The sequence below is a fragment of the Bos taurus genome, chromosome 20 (assembly GCF_002263795.3).
Source record: "Bos taurus isolate L1 Dominette 01449 registration number 42190680 breed Hereford chromosome 20, ARS-UCD2.0, whole genome shotgun sequence".
NCBI classification, from domain to species: Eukaryota; Metazoa; Chordata; class Mammalia; order Artiodactyla; family Bovidae; genus Bos; species Bos taurus.
Window position 1 is genome coordinate 32,666,808 of NC_037347.1, and position 18,291 is coordinate 32,685,098.

The following is an 18,291-nucleotide window of genomic DNA, read 5'->3' on the forward strand; positions in this document are numbered from 1 at the left end:
ATTTGCAGGCTTAGTAAAGTTAGGAAATTTGTCTCAGATCTGTCAAAGGGATTACCAGCTGCATGTTTGCATCTGGTGAGTAATCTCGGGGTTTTCCAGGAGTCCAGTGTCCGAAGATCCTGAACAAGGTAGACTTGGATGATGCCAAGCGGGGAAAAGTTGTGCCTACATCCAGTCCCGGAGGGCCAGTCCTCGTCTAGCCTTCTTTACCAGGGACCATCTTGATGCAGCCTGTCTGATCACATCTCAGGTCAGACGGCTCCCGGCTGATTCTCAAACAGTTTGCTGTTTGAGAAGCAAACAGTAATACTCTTACACAAGCGAGGGCGGGTGTGGGGAGAAAAGACTGAGAAACGTTAGACGTGGGAACGTTGTCCACAGATGGGGAAGGGCCTCAAGGCGGGTCCACCTTTGCAGCCTCCACAGGTTCCAGACACTGATAAGAAAGAGCAACAAGCTCCACCGCCCGAACACTAGGCTAAGACCTATCCCTGACCTTGGCAAAGACAGTAACTCATGACCGCTCGCACCCTACCGGCTGCTGCGGCAAGTGAGCGCACCGGGGCAGACCAAGGCACGCCCGACCGCGTGATGTATCCGACCGCCGCCAGGCCGGGACCTTCCCCCGCGACCCGCCCCGCCCGCGAGCCCCTCCCATCCTCGCTGCTCCGTCTGCCAAGCCCCGGCGCCAGAGGACCCACGACGTCACCGCAGCGCTATCGAGCCTCCAGCCCGCCCCCCGTGCGCCTTCCTTTTCCTCCCGTCCCGTGACGCGGCGGCCCGGCGGCGTCAGTGGACACACTCACACGCGCGCTGCGGCCCGGCCTGCGCCCACCCCAGCATGGCAGCTCTCGCACGCCTCTCCTCGCGCCTGCGGTTCTGCGCCTCCGCCCTCTCCTCAGCGGGCGTCTGGTCCAAGGTAAAGTGCAGGTGAAGAGCAAGGCCTCGCCCGGAAGAACGCGGACGAAAGCCTGAGCGTTTTTTTTTTTTTTTGGTCTGTCCACACCCAGCCTCTCCAGCCCGGGAGCCGGCATCTGGGCGCAGTACCCAGGGCCCCGAGGCGCGCCGACGCCTCCTTGCCTCACTGCTTCTCCGCCTGGCCTCCTTGACTTGGTTCTGCACCCGCTTCCCCAGTGAGGCGAGACGCGGCACAAAAGTGCGCGGAGAGGCCCTGGCTCGCGTCTCCATTTCGCGGGCAGTTTCTTGGGAAGGGGCTTTGGCTGCAGGAACGACCGGGAGGGTTCGCCGGCTTAAGGAGGGCAGGGGGCGACGGCTGCAAGGGGTAGGTTTGCGCTCCGAATTGGGGATCTCGGGGCGGAGTCCCCTCTACAGGCCCGGAACTGAGGGCTGGGCTAGCCAGGGGTCGGCTCGAGTTTGCCGCCAAGGGGGTGGAACGCTGCGCCCCTTCTTCTCCCTACGAGGCTGCGCTGCACCTTGGCGGTGGGAAGCGGAACCGGGACTGGAGCGCTTGCCGGCGCGTTTACCTCGCCACGCCGAGTAGCCTGTGGAGGTCTGGCGGTGCCAGGACGCGGGCTTCGAGCGCGGGCATCCCTTTCTTCTGAGGCTCCTTGGGATTTCCGTTTTCAAAGTTCTTTGCAAACGTTGTCCACTCTCACTGCAAACTCTTCACGAACGGTAGTATCTCGAGGCCCTCGCGCTGCGATTGTGGGCTGTGTCGTCTTTTTTCCCCGCGTGTCCTGTCCCCGCCTGTAAGCCCTCGCTCTGGTGCGGTTCTTATCCGGAGTCCTCGGACAGGACCAGAGTGACGAGTATAGGAGACTAGCTTACCTCCGCTACTTCCGTCACCACGGGAGCCTTTTCCTTGGAAGAGTCAAAGAAAAGTGATGTTTTTGAATAATAGTTCTGAGCTTAAAAGTGTGCCTTGAACACTTATCTCCTCACAAGGAACTCCTCTTTTTCCCCATTGTTGTGGCATCTTACTGGCATCCACTCTGAGAGCGGTGAACGGAGAGGGGCTGTGACTCACCGGTAGGTGAGTGCTAGATGGTGATTAAGAACTGGAAAGAGTTACACATAAATGCCTGTTAGGAGGCATTTTGATAATTGCAGGTAGCTTTGGATTTGTAAAGCATTGTTAGAAGGGAGCTCGACCTTCTGTCATTGCTGTGGGCACTGAAACGAGTGCAAATCGGGACACAGCGACCTCCTTGGGCCAAGGTTAATAACATTCCTTGTTTTGGCACTTTGTGTGTGCATGCTCAGTCGTGTCCAACTCTTTGCGACCCCATGGACTGTAGCCCGCCAGGCTCCTCTGTTCATGGAATTTTTTTGGCAAGAATACTGGCGTGGGTTGCTATTTGCTATGCCAGGGAATCTTCCCGACCCAGGGATCGAACCCACGTCTCTTGTGTCTCCTGCATTGGCAGGCAGATTCTTTACCCCTGGGCCACCTGGGAAGCCCTGCTAGTTACTTATTTGCCTAAGTGTAATTTACTTATTTTCTTATTGTATTATTAAACTATTCCCAAAGCCCAGCAAGCGTCTTCTTAGATGGCCGAGTTACAAATTATGGATTTTCCTGTATCTCATCTCTCCTTCAGGATTTGATCATAGGTCCAACTCCCCTTTCTCCGTGTTCCTCCAGCATTTGGCACTTAAATCCCTTAGTGTTTACCCCTTAAATCTTCACCTCCTACTTGTGTTAACTGTAACATTTGCATACTTGTTTAACTTTTTGAACGTGTAGACATCATCTTCATAACCAGATGAAATTTGCAGACCATATTGTATGCCTTTTTCTCCATCTCTCTGAGCATTACGCACTGCCATGCATAGAATAGACACTCAACACATTTCCTACGTGGATGAGAAAACACTGTGGGCAAACTTATGGAGTAACCTTGAGGACATAGATTTTTTTACTAAATATAACCAACAGGTAAAATGAGGTAGTTTTTTTTTGTCTTGTTTGTGATAAACATGTCTTCCAGACTTGAGTGTGCATCAGAATTACCTGGAGGCTTTATCAAATAGATTGCTGTGTTCATCCCCAGAGTTTGCCATTTAGTAGGTCCTGGTAGGAGCTTAGTACTTTGCGTTAATTAGTTCCCAGATAGTAAAGCTGCTGGTCTGAGGACTGCATTTGCAGAGCCAGTGGCATTGGCTTTGACCTAAACAGACTACCCGAAGGTATCTTCCATCTTCCTTAGTCCATGATTGTTTTGGAGGGTATGTTTAATACTATTTTCCATTGACTATAGAAAATTATTACTGAAAATAAAAATCTTAAAACTACCATTAACACTTTAGCTATTTCTCTTCTTTGAAAACCATCTTTTCCAGATTTATCTCCAACCCCAGACTCTCCTGAACTGCCTTCCTTCCAGTACAACTTACTGGTTCATGTCACTCAGTACTTCTCAAGTCTTTCTGATCAAAAATGAACCAGCCGTAACGTGGCATTTTCCTTCCTTGTTTGTTTTTATTATGGGTAACAGCACCGGTATCCATCCAGAATGTAAGCTGGAAATTTAGAACCATTCTCTCCTCTGCTCCTTTCTTTAACTTGCAGTTGATTACCAGTGTCATGGTAATGTTGTAGTTGTTTAGTGGCTGTTATCCTTGTAAGTTTCATTAGAGCAGAGACTATGCTTGTGAGTTTATTTGTTCGTTAACTCTCTAGTCTCAGTATTAAGTATGAAAGGGAAAGTTGCTCAGTGTCTCTGACTCTTTGTGACCCCATGGACTATACAGTCCTTGGAATTCTCCAGGTCAGAATACTGGAATGGGTAGCCTTTCTCTTCTCCAGGGATCTTCCCAACCCAGGGATCGAACGCAGGTCTTCCACATTGCAGGTGGATTCTTTTCCAGCTGAGGCACCAGAATGGGTATTTTAGAACAAATAGAGGAATGAATGAAAGAATGAGTTCCCCTGCCACTTTCCTGATTCAAGTTTTTGTATGAGAGTTGTGACATCTCTGTTTCAAACAAAACAAAACACTTTGCTGTCCTTTCCTCATTGAAGGATGAAGTTGAAGCTCTCTAGTGTTGTCTTTAAGGCCTTTTGCAAATTGCCCTGACTCCCTTACCAGCCTGATCTTCATGAGCTTCTCTCCACAGTGTGATCCTGCATGCCCTTGAAGACACAGTCTTTCCACATCTTGGTTGGAGAAGGCGATGGCACCCCACTCCAGTACTCTTGCCTGGAAAATCCCGTGGACTGAGGAGCCTGGTAGGCTGCAGTCCATGGGGTCGCTGAGAGTCAGACATGACTGAGCGACTTCCCTTTCACTTTTCACTTTCATGCATTGGAGAAGGAAATGGCAACCCACTCCAGTGTTCTTGCCTGGAGAATCCCAGGGATGGGGGAGCCTGGTGGGCTGCCGTCTGTGGGGTCACACAGAGTCGGACACGACTGAAGTGACTTAGCAGCAGCAGCCACATCTTGGTACCTTTGCTCAGGCAGCTCCCCCTTTCTGGAATCCCCACCCTCATTATTTTTTTTTAAGTCTTGGCACACTTTTACACTTTCTGATCTGCTAGGCAGAATTCATTGCTTATTCATCTATGATCCTTCAGAGTGCTTCAGGGCATCCCTCCAAATTGGAATAAAATATGTACATTCCCTAAAAAACAAAGTATGCTGTTGCTGCAGAGCACTGGCCCATGTCAGCAAGTCCTGTGAGCTCCTTGTGATTCATTTGTGTCATAAGTTAGTGATTAATTATTCATGATAGTGTCCATCTTTGGTCAACGCTGGTCCAGTGCTGGATACCTAAAGCATTTTAGCACATGTCACTACTTCCTTTTGGCAGTAATGCCATGCTGTCCTTGTAAAACTGTGTATATCCACTTAAATGTTAATGCCCTTTCCTTTTAATGGTGTTCTCTGAACCTCTCTCCAGATGGCCTATCCTCCCCACTTCTATATCTATATGTCCAATTTTGAGACTGACCTGGGCAATGTCAATCTTTCTGTGTCCTGATGTATTTAACTAACTATAGGGTGACAAGGGAGAGAGCATGTAGTTGTATAGTTCCTATCATTAAGATAAAATTTGTTTAAAAATAAAAAAAGTGTGGTTTGTGTATTTTCCCTCAGACGTCTTCAAAATGAAGTGCATTTTCATTTCACTAAGTTCTGGAGTGTTGAATGACAGAAAAAAGAAATTTAGGTGAAAGAATTAGTGGTAGAAGTGGTTAGAAAGGAAGGAGTTCTGGATTGGGAAGTCATGAGATAAAACATAGGCTCCACAGTAGAATCTGATCTCAAAGATTCAGTGTAAGAATTTGAAGATAAGAACAAAGTGGGAAGAGGGAGAAGATTTTGAAAGAACTAGATTTAGTAGAAAACAATTTTGCACTGTAAGAATTTTATTTCTTAGCTTCATTATGTACTGAATCACTATTATTTCTTTCCCTCAATAGTGTTAGCAGAAACTAGTGGCAACAATGAGATGGAATTTTGCAGAAGGTAGGAGGGTGGAAAAACAAAACAAAATATATTATGTTAATGTAAAGGAAGATCTCAGTGGAAAAAAAAATGCTCCTAGAATCAGTAGCTGTCAAAGCTGTACAGTGTTCATTACTCTTCATTCTTTTAGGTAACTGCTGCAAAGTTGAAGGTTATTTTATTTATTTCCTTATTTTTGTAGTAGATGATGCTTGGGTTTTTTCACATCATTATTTTAATATTTAAAATATAGTGGAAGGTAGAGCAGTTTAGAGCTCTACTTGAATTCGGTTATCATAGGAATTAAGGTAGGTAATTAGAAACATATTTCTCCCCACCTCCCTGCCAATTCTTGGAAGGTGTTGGGTGTCTGTTTCTTGACCACCAGAAGCAGGGAATGTGGGAAGGGATAGTGGGCAAGGAGTATGTGTGTCAGAGAACAGATTCCAAGGCTTTCTCAGGGGTGCTGCCTCCAGGTTGTGGGCAGTTCGCTGGACTTCAGGCCTTGAAGATCCACAGCAAACTTTCTGTGGTAACTGGCCTCAGGCATCGTGCTTCCTCTTTGTCCCACTGCCTGCAGTTCATATTGCTGTTTGCCCAATAATCTTTGGATACTTACACTGGCAGCTTGATTGCAAATAAAGTAATTACATTAAAGTAATCTTAAAGCTGGTGCTCATTTTTTTTTTTTTTTTTCAAAATCCCCAACAAAGATTGCTTGGATTAATTGGCTATAGTATGGATCATGTTAAATTCTTTGTAAAATCAGTAATGTGTCTGTTTTTGCATGTGTGGAGGGTAGAGTGGGGAGGTTAAAAATGAAAATTAAACTCCCAATCAGTGTCAGGTTAATCTTACTGCCCTGGCGGGGAATGGAGAAAAGGTTGCATTTCCTAAGTGAAGATCATATCCCCTGGGTATCTTCTGTAATCCAGGCTCAGGGCTAAGTGCTTCTTAGCTTAATAATAATACATAATTGTTTGATCTGTACTATATCCCTGGGAAACAGTTATCATCGTTTGTATCAGGCTTTTTTTTAAAAAAAATATTAAGAGTGTCTTATGTGATACAATTACATGTCTAATTATATGGAAATCATTGACAGGAATTTAAAAAAAAATGATCATCTTTTTGTAAACCCTGATAGCTCGGTTGGTAAAGAATCCACCTGCAATGCAGGAGACCCTGGTTCGATTCCTGGGTTGGGAAGATCCGGTGGAAAAGGGATAGGCTACCCACTCCAATATTCTTGGGCTTCCCTTGTGGCTCAACTGGTAAAGAATCCACCTGCAATGCTGGAGACCTGGGTTTGATCCGTGGGTTGGGAAGATTTCTTGGAGAAGGGAAAGGCTACCCTTTCCAGTATTTTGGCCTGGAGAATTCCATGGATTGTATAGTCCATGGGGTCACAAAGAGTTGGACATGACTGAGCGACTTTCACTTTTGTAAACTTAATGTCACTGCCACCCCCCTCCACCCGCCAAAAAAAGAGGCTCAGAAGTTAAGTAATTTTCTCCAGTTAATACTTCTACTGACATTTGAAACAAGGATATTTTAGACTGAGATTAATAGAGTGTGGCCCATTATGCCACTCTTTCTCAGTCAATACATATCAAATGTTGTTATAATAAATAGATAATACATATCAACAAATATTGTTAACTGAACATATGCAAAATGAACAGACCAATGCTGAGTACCTGTAAATTCTTTATTATCTTGAGTCCTTCTCACATTCTCTGAAAATACGAATTAGTTTATTGCTTTTAAGCTTCACTTGGGTTTTTTCTAAAATACTTCTGAAGTTGTTTTGGGGAGAGATGTGGCACAAGAGTCTCAGTAATTAAAAAAAAGATTTACATATGTATTTGGTTGCTGTGGGTCTTAGTTGTGGCACTTGGGACTTTTGATCTTCATCACAGCATGCGAACTTTTAGTTGTGGCAGGTTGGTTCTAGTTGCCTGACCAGGGTTCAAACTTGGGCCCCCTGTACTGGGAGCTCAGTCTTAACCCCTGGACCACCAGGTAAGTCCGCTTCTCAGTAATTTATGACTATTTGTAATGAATGATACTGTTCACGGGGTTCTTCCAGCAAGAATACTGGAGTGGCTTGCCATTTGAATTGCGGTGATTGAGAAGACTCTCGAGAGTCCCTTGGGCAGCAGGGTGATCAAACGAAGTCAATCCTAAAGGAAGTCAATCCTGAATACTCATTGGAAGGACTGATCCAGAAACTGAAGCTCCAGTACTTTGGCCATCTGATGCAAAAAACCAACTCGTTGTAAAAGACCCTGATGCTGGAAAAGATTGAGGGCAGGAGGAGAACAGGGCAACAGAGGATGAGATGTTTGGATCGTGTCATCGACTCAATGGACTGGACATGAGTTTGAGCAAACTCCGGGAGATATTGAAGGACAGGGAGGCTGGCATGCTGTAGTCCATGAGATCGCAAAGAGCTGGACACTACTGAACAACAACAACCAATTTTAACTACAGTAAAAAATGTCAGAGGAGCTATAAGTTTGGAAACATTAATAGATAATTGTGTTAGATTACTAGAGTGTACGGTCATATTGAGAGAATTTCCAGTCTTCAGCAGTTTTACCCCCCCAAATTTTTTAACTTTCTTCCTCTTCCTACTAAGGCCCTCTTTACCTTTCACTGAAAATAAGGACAACAAGAGTTCTTCATGAAAAAATAAGACACTCATAAAGGTTTGTTGTACATAAGTAATAAAATAGAAGTAGTGTAAGACTGAGGATTTTTGAAAAGGACAGAGAGGAACATATTGTGGTAGAGGGCCCCAGTGATAGAAGGCTAAACCTGGGAACTGGTCTTGCTTTAACACTGTGTAGTAAATTACAAGATCCTTATATCTTCAGAAACTTCACTTGTAAAATGAGTTGATTGGATTAGATATGTGTGTATTTTTCTCTTCTCTGTTTTTTAGGCGTGCATGTGTGCTCAGTTGTGTCTGACTCTTTGCCACCCTATGGACTGTAGCCTGCCAGACTGTCCTTAAGATGTCCCAGGCAAGAATACTGGAATGGGTTGTCATTTCCTTCTCAGGGGCATCTTCCCAACCCAGGGATCAAATCCCCATCTCTTGTGTCTCCACTGTACCACCTGGGAAGCCCCTGTTTTCTAGGAGATATCCTCAGTTTCATTTTATGATATATATGTTGGCCTCGTTAGGCTATCAAAGTTTTAAGTTCTAAGATTAAAAACATATTTTCATATATATGTGTGTGTTAAAACAGAATCAAGTAAATCCCTGCTACTTGAGTATAGGACAGAGGAGACCGCTGTTGGTGGTTCAAGCTCTTTCCTTCCTATCCCCACCTCTGCTTATTTCCCTTTGTGTGGGCAGTGTGCCACGGTAAACCACTCTTCCTCATCTGACCTTGACCAAGGTTGCAGTTTAAAAAAACAAAGGTCATTTAGCACCTATACCTTTGCAGATCTCATTGGACTTTCAGTATAGTTTCTTAATCTCCTTTTGTGTTGTGTGTTAGTTGTTCAGTTGTGTCCTACTCTTTGCGACCCCAGGGGGTCTTACCCACCAGACTCCTCTGTCCATGGAATTCTCTATGCAAGAACTCTGGAGTGGGTTGCCATTTCCTTCTCTACCTTTTGTATTAATTGACACTTTTTATGACCAACCTAGACAGAATAGCAACCCACTCCAGTGTTCTTGCCTGGAGAATCCCATGGACGGAGAAGCCTGGTAGGCTGCAGTCCATGGGGTCGCACAGAGTCGGACACGACTGAAGCGACTTAGCAGCAGCAGTAGCAGCAGCAGTAGCAGCGGCAGACAGAATATTAAAAAGCAGAGACATTACTTTGCCAACAAAGGTCCGAAGGCAATAGCAACCCACTCCAGTACTCTTGCCTGGAAAATCCCATGGACGGAGGAGCCTGGTAGGGGGCAGTCCATGGGGTCACAAAGAGTCGGACACTTACTGAGCGACTTCCCTTTCACTTTTCACTTTCATGCATTGGAGAAGAATATGGCAACCCACTCCAGTGTTCTTGCCTGGAGAATCCCAGGGACGGTGGAGCCTGGTGGGCTGCCGTCTTGGGGGTTGCACAGAGTCGGACACTACTGAAGCGACTTAGCAGCAGCAGCAGTCAAAGCTATGGTTTTTCCAGTAGTCATGTATGGATATGAGAGTTGGCCTATAAAGAAAGCTGAGCGCCGAAGAATTGATGCTTTTGAACTGTGGTGTTGGAGAAGACTCTTGAGAGTCCCTTGGACTGCAAGGAGATCCAACCAGTCCATCCTAAAGGAGATCAGTCCTGAATATTCATTGGAAGGACTGATGATGATGCCGAAACTCCAATACTTTGGCCACCTGATTCGAAGAACTGACTCATTTGAAAAGACCCTGATGCTGGAGAAGGGGATGACAGAGGATGAGATGGTTAGATGGCATCATTGACTTAGTGGACATGAGTTTGAGTAAACTTTGGGAGTTGGTGATGGACAGGGAGGCCTGGCATGCTGCAGTCCATGGGGTCGCAGAGTCAGACACGACTGAGTGGCTGAACTGAACTTTACTGAACTGATACTTTTTATGAAAGGAGATTTTGGAGGGAGAAAAAAATGAGAGCACTCATTTATGCTTTTGCCTTGATCCCCTGGGGTTCTCTGTCTGGGAGGCTCTGATAGGCATGGGTGTGAGCTTACAACATCGATGGACGGGTTAAGGGACAGTGTCTCAGGAGTCAGGTGTCATTCTCTCTACCCCCTCTCTTTTTATGTGTGCATGCTCAGTTGTGTCTGACTCTTTGCGATTCCATGGACTGTAGCCCACCAGGCTCCTCTATCTATGGGATTTTTCAGGCAAGACTACTGGAGTGGGTTGCCATTTCCTCCTCCAGGGGGTTCTTCCCAACCCAGGGATCGAACCCACATCTTCTCTATTTCCTGCTTGGCAGGCAAATTCTTTACCCCTCAGCCACTGGGGAATCCCTCTTTTTTTAGGTTGACTACATAGTGAGAATAAAGGAGAGATGATGTTAAGTATGAGTGATTGATTGCAACTCAATCGACTGTATCATTTTTCCTGTTCATACTGTGAATGAAGTGTAAAGAGGGAAAACAGTTTAAAACTGATGGTGAATGCGCGCCAGATAGCCTGACTTGCACCAGATAGTACACTGTGATGAGACTGGCCGCGCCCCTCTTGGAGTTAAGAGTTTGCTGTTTTTCTCTGGCATCCATAAACTCTAGGCTCCAGAAGGGAATGAGTTTTTTGTGTGCTGTTCTTGTCCTTTCCAGAGGTATTCTTTGATACCCAAGATTGGATCAAGGCCAAATCTGTAGTATTTATAATATTGAGAGCAGCAGTTGTATCTTAATACTTATTAGGTTGGAATAAATAGCAGAGTATTTGGCACATATGGGTTCTCAGGAAATATTTGTTAGTTGTATTGCTATCAAAAATCGATATTGACGCTGATACTGTGAATTTGAGTCCCATCATACACAGTATCTACTTTCTTTTACTCTTTGAAGGGGCCCCAAATGACACAAAGTTTTCCTTATGTAATAGAAGATATGGATCATAAAGGGATTCTGGTGGTAATTTGTGAATAGAGTATGTCCACCCTACTCTTTTTTTTTGGTTGTTGTTAAATATTTATTTATTGACTTGGCTACTCTGGGTCTTAGTGGCCACACACAATATCTTTTTTTTCCCTTATTTATTTTTACTGAAGTATGTTTGATTTGTAGTGTATTAATTCCTGTCATACAGTAAAGTAATTCATTTACACACACACACACACACACACACACATATATGCATATACATTTTTTTAAATATTCTTTTCCATTATGGTTTACCATAGGATTTTTTAAAATTGGAGGATAATTACTTTTCAATGTTGTGTTAGATTCTGCTGTACAGCAAAGTGAATCAGCTATAAGTATACATAACATATATCCCCTCCTTCTTGAGCATCCCTCCCCGCCCCCACCCCACCCCTCCAGGTCATCACAGAGCACCACGCTGAGCTCTCTGTGTTTTACAGCAGCTTCTCACTAGCTGTGTTTTACACATGGTAGCATATATATGTCGGTGCTACTCTCTGTTTGTTCTGCCTTCGTTTTTCCCTTCTGTGTGCCCAAGTCTGTTCTTTGTATCTGTGTCTCTATTCCTACCTTGCAGATAGGTTCATTTTTCTAGATTCCATATCTATACGTTAATATTTGTTTTTCTCTTTCTGACTTCTTTCACTGTGTATGACAGACTCTAGGTTCATTCACATCACTACAAATGACCCCATTTTGTTCCTTTTATGGCTGAGTAATATTCCATTCTGTATATGTACCACAACTTCTTTATCTGTTCACCTGTCGATGGGCATCTAGGTTGCTAACATGTTGTGCCTATTGTGAATAGTGGCATGCAGGATCTTTAGCTGTGGCATGTGAACTCTAGTTTCAGCATGTGGATACAGTTCCCTAAGCAGGGATTTCACCTGAGTCCTCTGCCTTGGGAGCCTGACTGGAGTCTTAACCGCTAGACCATCAGGGAAGTCTCTGTCCATCCTACTCTTAAGATGAACTACTTACAGCCCCACTCTTTCTAAGACAAGCTAGTAGAATTATCCTTGTATATATAATAATTGAATATATTCGTATACATGCAAAGTAAACACAAGTTTACAAATGCTTGTTCACTTAAAGATGTTTTTTAATATTTTAGGGATGTATTTGCTACTTTTCAACTAGCACACGTCACCATACCAAATTTTATACAGACCCAGTGGAAGCGGTAAAAGACATTCCTGATGGTGCAACAATACTGGTTGGTGGTGAGTAATAGTATTGTTTTCCTTTTGATTTTCGCAAAGCAGGGAAATCACAATGGTGAGGTGATTAAAAAGGCTAATTATTTTATTACTTTGTTAATAAATGCCAGTTATTAGAAATGCCAGTTATTTTATTGTTTAGTTATCAATTCTTTATCTTATTTTATTTATTACATATTATCTATTTTTTATTATAGTGTTCCCTTTCTGAAAGTTTAGCAAGGTTTAGCACTTTATAGCTGACCTTTTCTTTCCTTTTCTATTTCTTTTCCTATATTATTTGAAAAGCTGACACCTTAAATGGGGATATCTTATTAGTAGCTTTGAAAAATCCCTAGATACTTGGGAATTCTGCTTACCTTAAAACGTTTGCATAAAAAAAAAAGTTTGCATGTATCTTAGTAGCCCACACTGGCCATTCCTTTTGTTCCTCCTCATTTTGGAAGCTAGAGAGCACATCCACATCTATCTGTTAGTGAGCCTCTCAAGTTCTATTGCTTCTTTTGTTTAGAATGTCTTTTACCACCCCTCTCTCACACTCATTAAACTTGTTGCCTGATTCTTATACGTTTCTTTGGATTTCTAGGCCTTGGTCATAAAAATCAAGGGTTATTTTTAGGGCTGTTCTTCATTCATTCATTCAACTCAGCAGTCATTGAATTTTAGACCTAATACCCTTTTGAGGAATTGTGTAAAAGAAATGAAAGTCATTGGCTTAGGCTTCTAGATCTGCAGAATCTACCCAGGAATGTAAAACAAACATGCTTGAAAAAGTAACTGTGTAAAGGTTCAATTTTAAAGTGGGAAAATAACAAATATGTAGTTAAGTGCAAGAAGAGCAATGTGTAGGTGGCTGTATTAACACATTGCACTTGGCTTTATACTTATGAATCAAGGACTTGGCAGTGATGTCTGATGCTATATAATGATGTAAAACATTTGGAGATAGCTATATGGCCATTTATTTTATTTCATTTTTTTGAGGTTTATTTTTGCTTTGTTTTGCCAGTAGAACTTTAGTAAAGTGACTTGCCAACTTTTTTGATCTAAAAACACATTTTACATCACAATCCAACAAACACACATGTATGTACTATGTATACATATATAAGTGAAACAAAAGTTTTTCAAAAATGTCTATCCTGAGTGTTAATTTTTTTCTTTTTGGAAACTTTTTCTCAAAGCAGTTTTAGGTTTATAATAAAATTGACAGGAAGGTACAGAAATTCCTCATATACTCCTTCCCCATACATGCATAGCCATTATCAACAGAGTGGTACTTTTTTTTTTCAACCAGGAATGAATTGCATTGACAGAATCACCAACATCCACAGTTCACCTTAGGGTTCACTTTAATGAAGTAAATAGTGTTGTGCATACTATGAGTTTGGACCAAAGTATAATGACATATATACATATCATTATAATGTCATACAAAGTATTTCACTGCTCATGAAAACTTCTGTACTCTGTGTATTCATCTCCCCCCCCACCCCTCAAATTCCTGGCAACTGTTGATCTTTTTACTGTCTATGACCACTTCTTAAGTTGCTGAGATGTATCTGTGCTTTTGCATAGTGGGTCTAATAATGTGCTGGTACGTTTTTCTTTTTTAAGAAAAGAGTAACAGATACATTTCCTTGGAAGAAAATTACTCTCTACATAAAATTATTTATCTTCTTGGCCCATTATAGGTTTTGGGTTATGTGGAATTCCAGAGAATCTTATAGGAGCTTTGCTAAAGACTGGAGTAAAAGGACTAACTGCAGTCAGCAACAATGCTGGGTAAGTGTGTGTTTTTAAAACAATTGACTTGAAAGAAATGATAACCCTTCATAATATTGAAATGAAGTCTATCAGTGAAGTGAAATATTTCTTCATTGACAGGAGCAGTAAGCTTAAGGATCAGAAGATAGTTTTATCATTCCAATGTTTAAGACTCCATGGTGCCACTGCAGGGGACACAGGTTTGCTCCCTTGTCAGGGAACCAAGATGCCACAAGAAAAAAATGTTCAAACTGAGCCCTTCTTTATAAAGTTTATTTAGTTATTTATTTTGTTTTTGGCTGTGCTGGGTCTTTACTGGTGCACGGGCTTTTCTGTAGTTATGGCGAGGTGGGGCTCCTCTCCAGTTGTGGAGCATGGGCTCTAGGGCCTGTGGGCTTCTACTAGTAGTGTGGCTCCTGGACTCTAGAGCACAGGCTCAGAGTTGACAAGCACAGGCTTAGTTGCTCCAAGGTGTATGGGATCTTCCTGGATCAGGGATTGAACCCATGTCTCCTGCATTGGCAAGCAGGTTCTTTACCACTGATCCACCAGCAAAGCCCCCTTTCATTTTAAAACTTAGAGATTGTATGTTGTACCTTATTGTAAATCTTTATTTATAAAGGCAGATGGACATCGATTTGAAATCTGTTTCTTTTATTTTGGTTATGACCTTACCATAGAAGATACATGAAGAATATAATCAGTCATTAAAAATGTTGCTGGTCTTGGTAGAAAGAGGAGGGTATGCAGCCAGCATTAAGACAGTAGGCTTGCATATCAAAATGGTCAGCAATGACCCATAAAATCTTAATGATTAATGGCCTACATATTAAGATATATTTAGTTATCAAGGGAAAGGACATTTTAATTCACAATAGTAAATTATCAGCTCTTCTAACAAAGACTTCAAAGATCTTAAAAATTAAAGAAATTAATTAATTTGGCAGTTTAGTGTATTATCATAAATGCAATTTAGAAGAAATAGCGTAGATTATTTAGGCAACAAAACTAATCTACGTCGTTGTTGTTGTTGTTCAGTCACTCAGCCATGTCTGACTCTTTATAACTCCATGGACTGCAGCAAGGCAGGCTTCCCTTCACTGTCTCCCAGCATTTGCTCAAAGTCATGTCCATTGAGTCAGTGATGCCATCCAACCTTCTCAACTTCTGTTGCCTCCTTCTCCTGCCCTCGATCTTTTTTAGCATCAGGGTCTTTTCCAGTGAGTTGGCTCGTCACATCCGGTGGCCAAAGTATTGGAGTTCCAACTTCAGCATTAGACCTTCCAATGAATATTCAGGGTTGATTTCCTTTAGCATTGACTGGTGTCATCTCCTTGCTGTCCAAGGAGCTCTCAAGAGTCTTCTCCAACACCACAGTTGGAGAAAGCATCAGTTCTTTGGTGCTCAGCTTTCTTTGTGGTCCAACTCTCCCATCTGTACATGACTACTGGAAAAACCATAGTTGTGACTATACGGACCTTTGTTGCAAAGTAATGTCTCTGCATTTTAGTACACTGTCTAGGTTTGTAATAGCTTTTCTTCCAAGGAGAAAGCATCTTTTAATTTCATGGGTGCAGTCACTGTCCACAGTGATTTTGGAACCCAAGAAAATAAAGTCTGTCACTGCATTTTTCCTCATCTGTTTGCCATGAAGTGATAAGACCAGATGCCATGATCTTCGTTTTTTGAATGTTCAGTCTTAAGCCTGCTTTTTCACTCTCCTGTTTCACCTTCATCAGAGACTCTTTAGATACTCTTTTCTTTCTGCTGTTAGCGTGGTATCATCTACATATCTGAGGTTGTTGATATTTCTCCCGACAGTCTTGATTCCCGCTTGTGCTTCATCCAGTCCAGCATGGCGCATGATGTACTCTGCATATAAGTTAAATAAGTAGGGTGATAGTATGGAGCCTTGATGTATTCCTTTCCCAATTTGGAACCAGTCCATTGTTCCATGTCCAGTTCTATCAGTTGTTTCTTGCTCATTTTTTTCTTTGCTGACTTTATGCTGTTATTTTTGCTTGGAAGCCTGTCCACTTCTCTGGGTATCCACATCTTTTCCCATCTTATAGAAGCCATATCCAGTTAGAAAACAGCTCTAGCCTTCATTGATTTTGTCCCTTTCTGAATTCCTGTGGAGATGGTTAGCCTGTCTTTGTGTACTGATATGTGTTTATTATCTCTGATGTATATTACAGGCCAATCCTTTTACTTAGAGTAGTTTTCTATTTTCTTTTTTTTTTTTTAATTTTTTAGTTGCACCATGGAGCATACAGGATCTTAGTTCCCCAACCAGAGATCAGTCCCGTGCCCCCTGCAGTGGAAGTGGGGAGTCTTAACCACTGGACCTCAGGGAAATCCCTAGAGTAGTTTTCTGTTTCCTACTATTTATGCTTAGCCTATAGTCTCAGAGTCATTGAGACTTGAAGCTGGATGGGATTATAGAGACCGTATGTTCCAGTTCCTTCATTTAACAGGGGAAACCCTCTGTAAATAGGGAAGTAACTTGTTCATGGTCACTTGTTATTCCTGAAACACATCCTGTGCCCTGTGAACTTACTTAATGTTTATTAAAAATACTTTTGATTATCTATACTTGGTTGAATTTTCCTGATAACTCAGTGCTTCTAAGGAGTGTATGCATGTATGCTAAGATGCTTCAGTCATGTCTGACTCTTTGTGACCCCATGGACTGTAGCCCACCAGGTTCCTCTGTTCATGGGATTCTCCAGGCAAGAATACTGGAGTTTATCCAGGTGAGAATACTGGAGTAGGTTGCCATTCCCTTCTGCAGGAGATCTTAGCAACTTAGGGATCGAACCCATGTGTCTTACATCTCCTTCATTGGCAGGCAGGTTCTTTACCACTGGCACCACCTGAGAAGCACAGGGAGTAGTACAGATTAATGTAAATTTTTGATGCAGAGTAAGTACTGATAACCTACTTCATTGAAGTCAAAGAAGGCACTGGGTACACCTTGATTGGCAGTTGATTATCTTTTTTCTTTTTTTTTTGCAGTTGATTATCTTAATTAGAGGTGTTTAAAGTTTATAGGGATGAGGGCTTTGTTTTGATAATTAGAATCAGATAAACGAGGAGGACAGCTTAGTATGTCTTTATTTGAGAACCAAACATGTGTGAGTTGTGGGGTAAAGGGAGAGAGCATGGAATTAGAAGTAATGGTTATCACCAATATGTTCAATCTAAAAAAATGATACAAAATAACTTATTTCCAAAAGAGAAACAGACTCACAGCCATAGAACACAAACTTTTGGTTACCAAAGGGGAAAGGAGATGGGGAGGATAAATTATGAGTTTGGGTTTAACAGATACACACAACTGTATATATTTATAAAATAGATAAGCAGCAAGGACCTACTGTATAGCACAGGGAACTGTATTCAACATCTTGTAAAATACCCTGTAATGGAAAAGAAACTGAAAAAGAATGTATATGAATATATAACCAAATCACTTTGCTCCACACCTTGAAACTAACACAACATTGGAAATCAGTTCTACTTCATTTTTTAAAATAAGGAAGTAATGACTATTTTCTTCTTTAGAAAAAGACTCCATCTTTAGAAGTTCTGCCTGAATTGGAAGTCTTCCAAAGCTCAGGACTTCTAATTGTCTGTTTTTTTTTTTAATTTGTTTGCTTTTAATGACCACTAAGACTTGTTGGCCTGAGGTACCACTTACTTTGCTATGAGTATTGACTATTAAATGTTGATGAGATAAACCCTCCTTTAGGACCACTGAAATGAATCAGTGCTTTGATATGGGTTGATTAGAAAAGCGGGAACATCACAGATGTTCCTCTGATTTTTGGAAGACTTTAACATATGAATTACAAACCTGGATGAGCAAATGTTTCACAGTAAACTTTATTTCAGGTAGTTAAATCACAGAGTCAAGGGAAAAATAGGTGTGCTGTATTAGTCATTTTCATTTCCTCAGGACAAGGTGGGGATTTAGACAACTCCCAAGGGCAGCCCCACTTCATGTAGAAGACTAATAAATAGTGGTAATATGTACAACATATGTACAGCATGTGTACATATGTACAACAGTCCCCACCTTATCCATGGTTTTGCTTTACATGGTTTGAGATATGTGGCATCAACCTTGATCTGGAAATATTAAATGGAAAATTCCAGAAATAAACAATTCATGAGTTTTCAATTATGGGCTATTTTGAGTAGCATGATGAAATCTCACGCCTTCCTGCTCTGTCCTGCCCTGGACAAGAATCATCCTTTTGTCCAGCGTGTCCACTGGTTAGTTT

At 42.2% G+C, this 18,291-nt stretch overlaps 1 protein-coding gene across 1 annotated transcript in view; it reads left to right on the forward strand.

Annotated features, from left to right (window-relative positions):
- Window positions 1-794: 794 nt before the first annotated feature.
- Window positions 795-18,291, forward strand: part of OXCT1 (3-oxoacid CoA-transferase 1) — a 167,464-nt gene continuing 149,967 nt past the window's right edge. Inside the window, 3 exon segments of the mRNA NM_001076070.2 lie at window positions 795-919; window positions 12,130-12,238; window positions 13,930-14,020. Coding sequence (NP_001069538.1) covers window positions 842-919; window positions 12,130-12,238; window positions 13,930-14,020 — 278 coding nt within the window. The 5' untranslated portion in view covers window positions 795-841.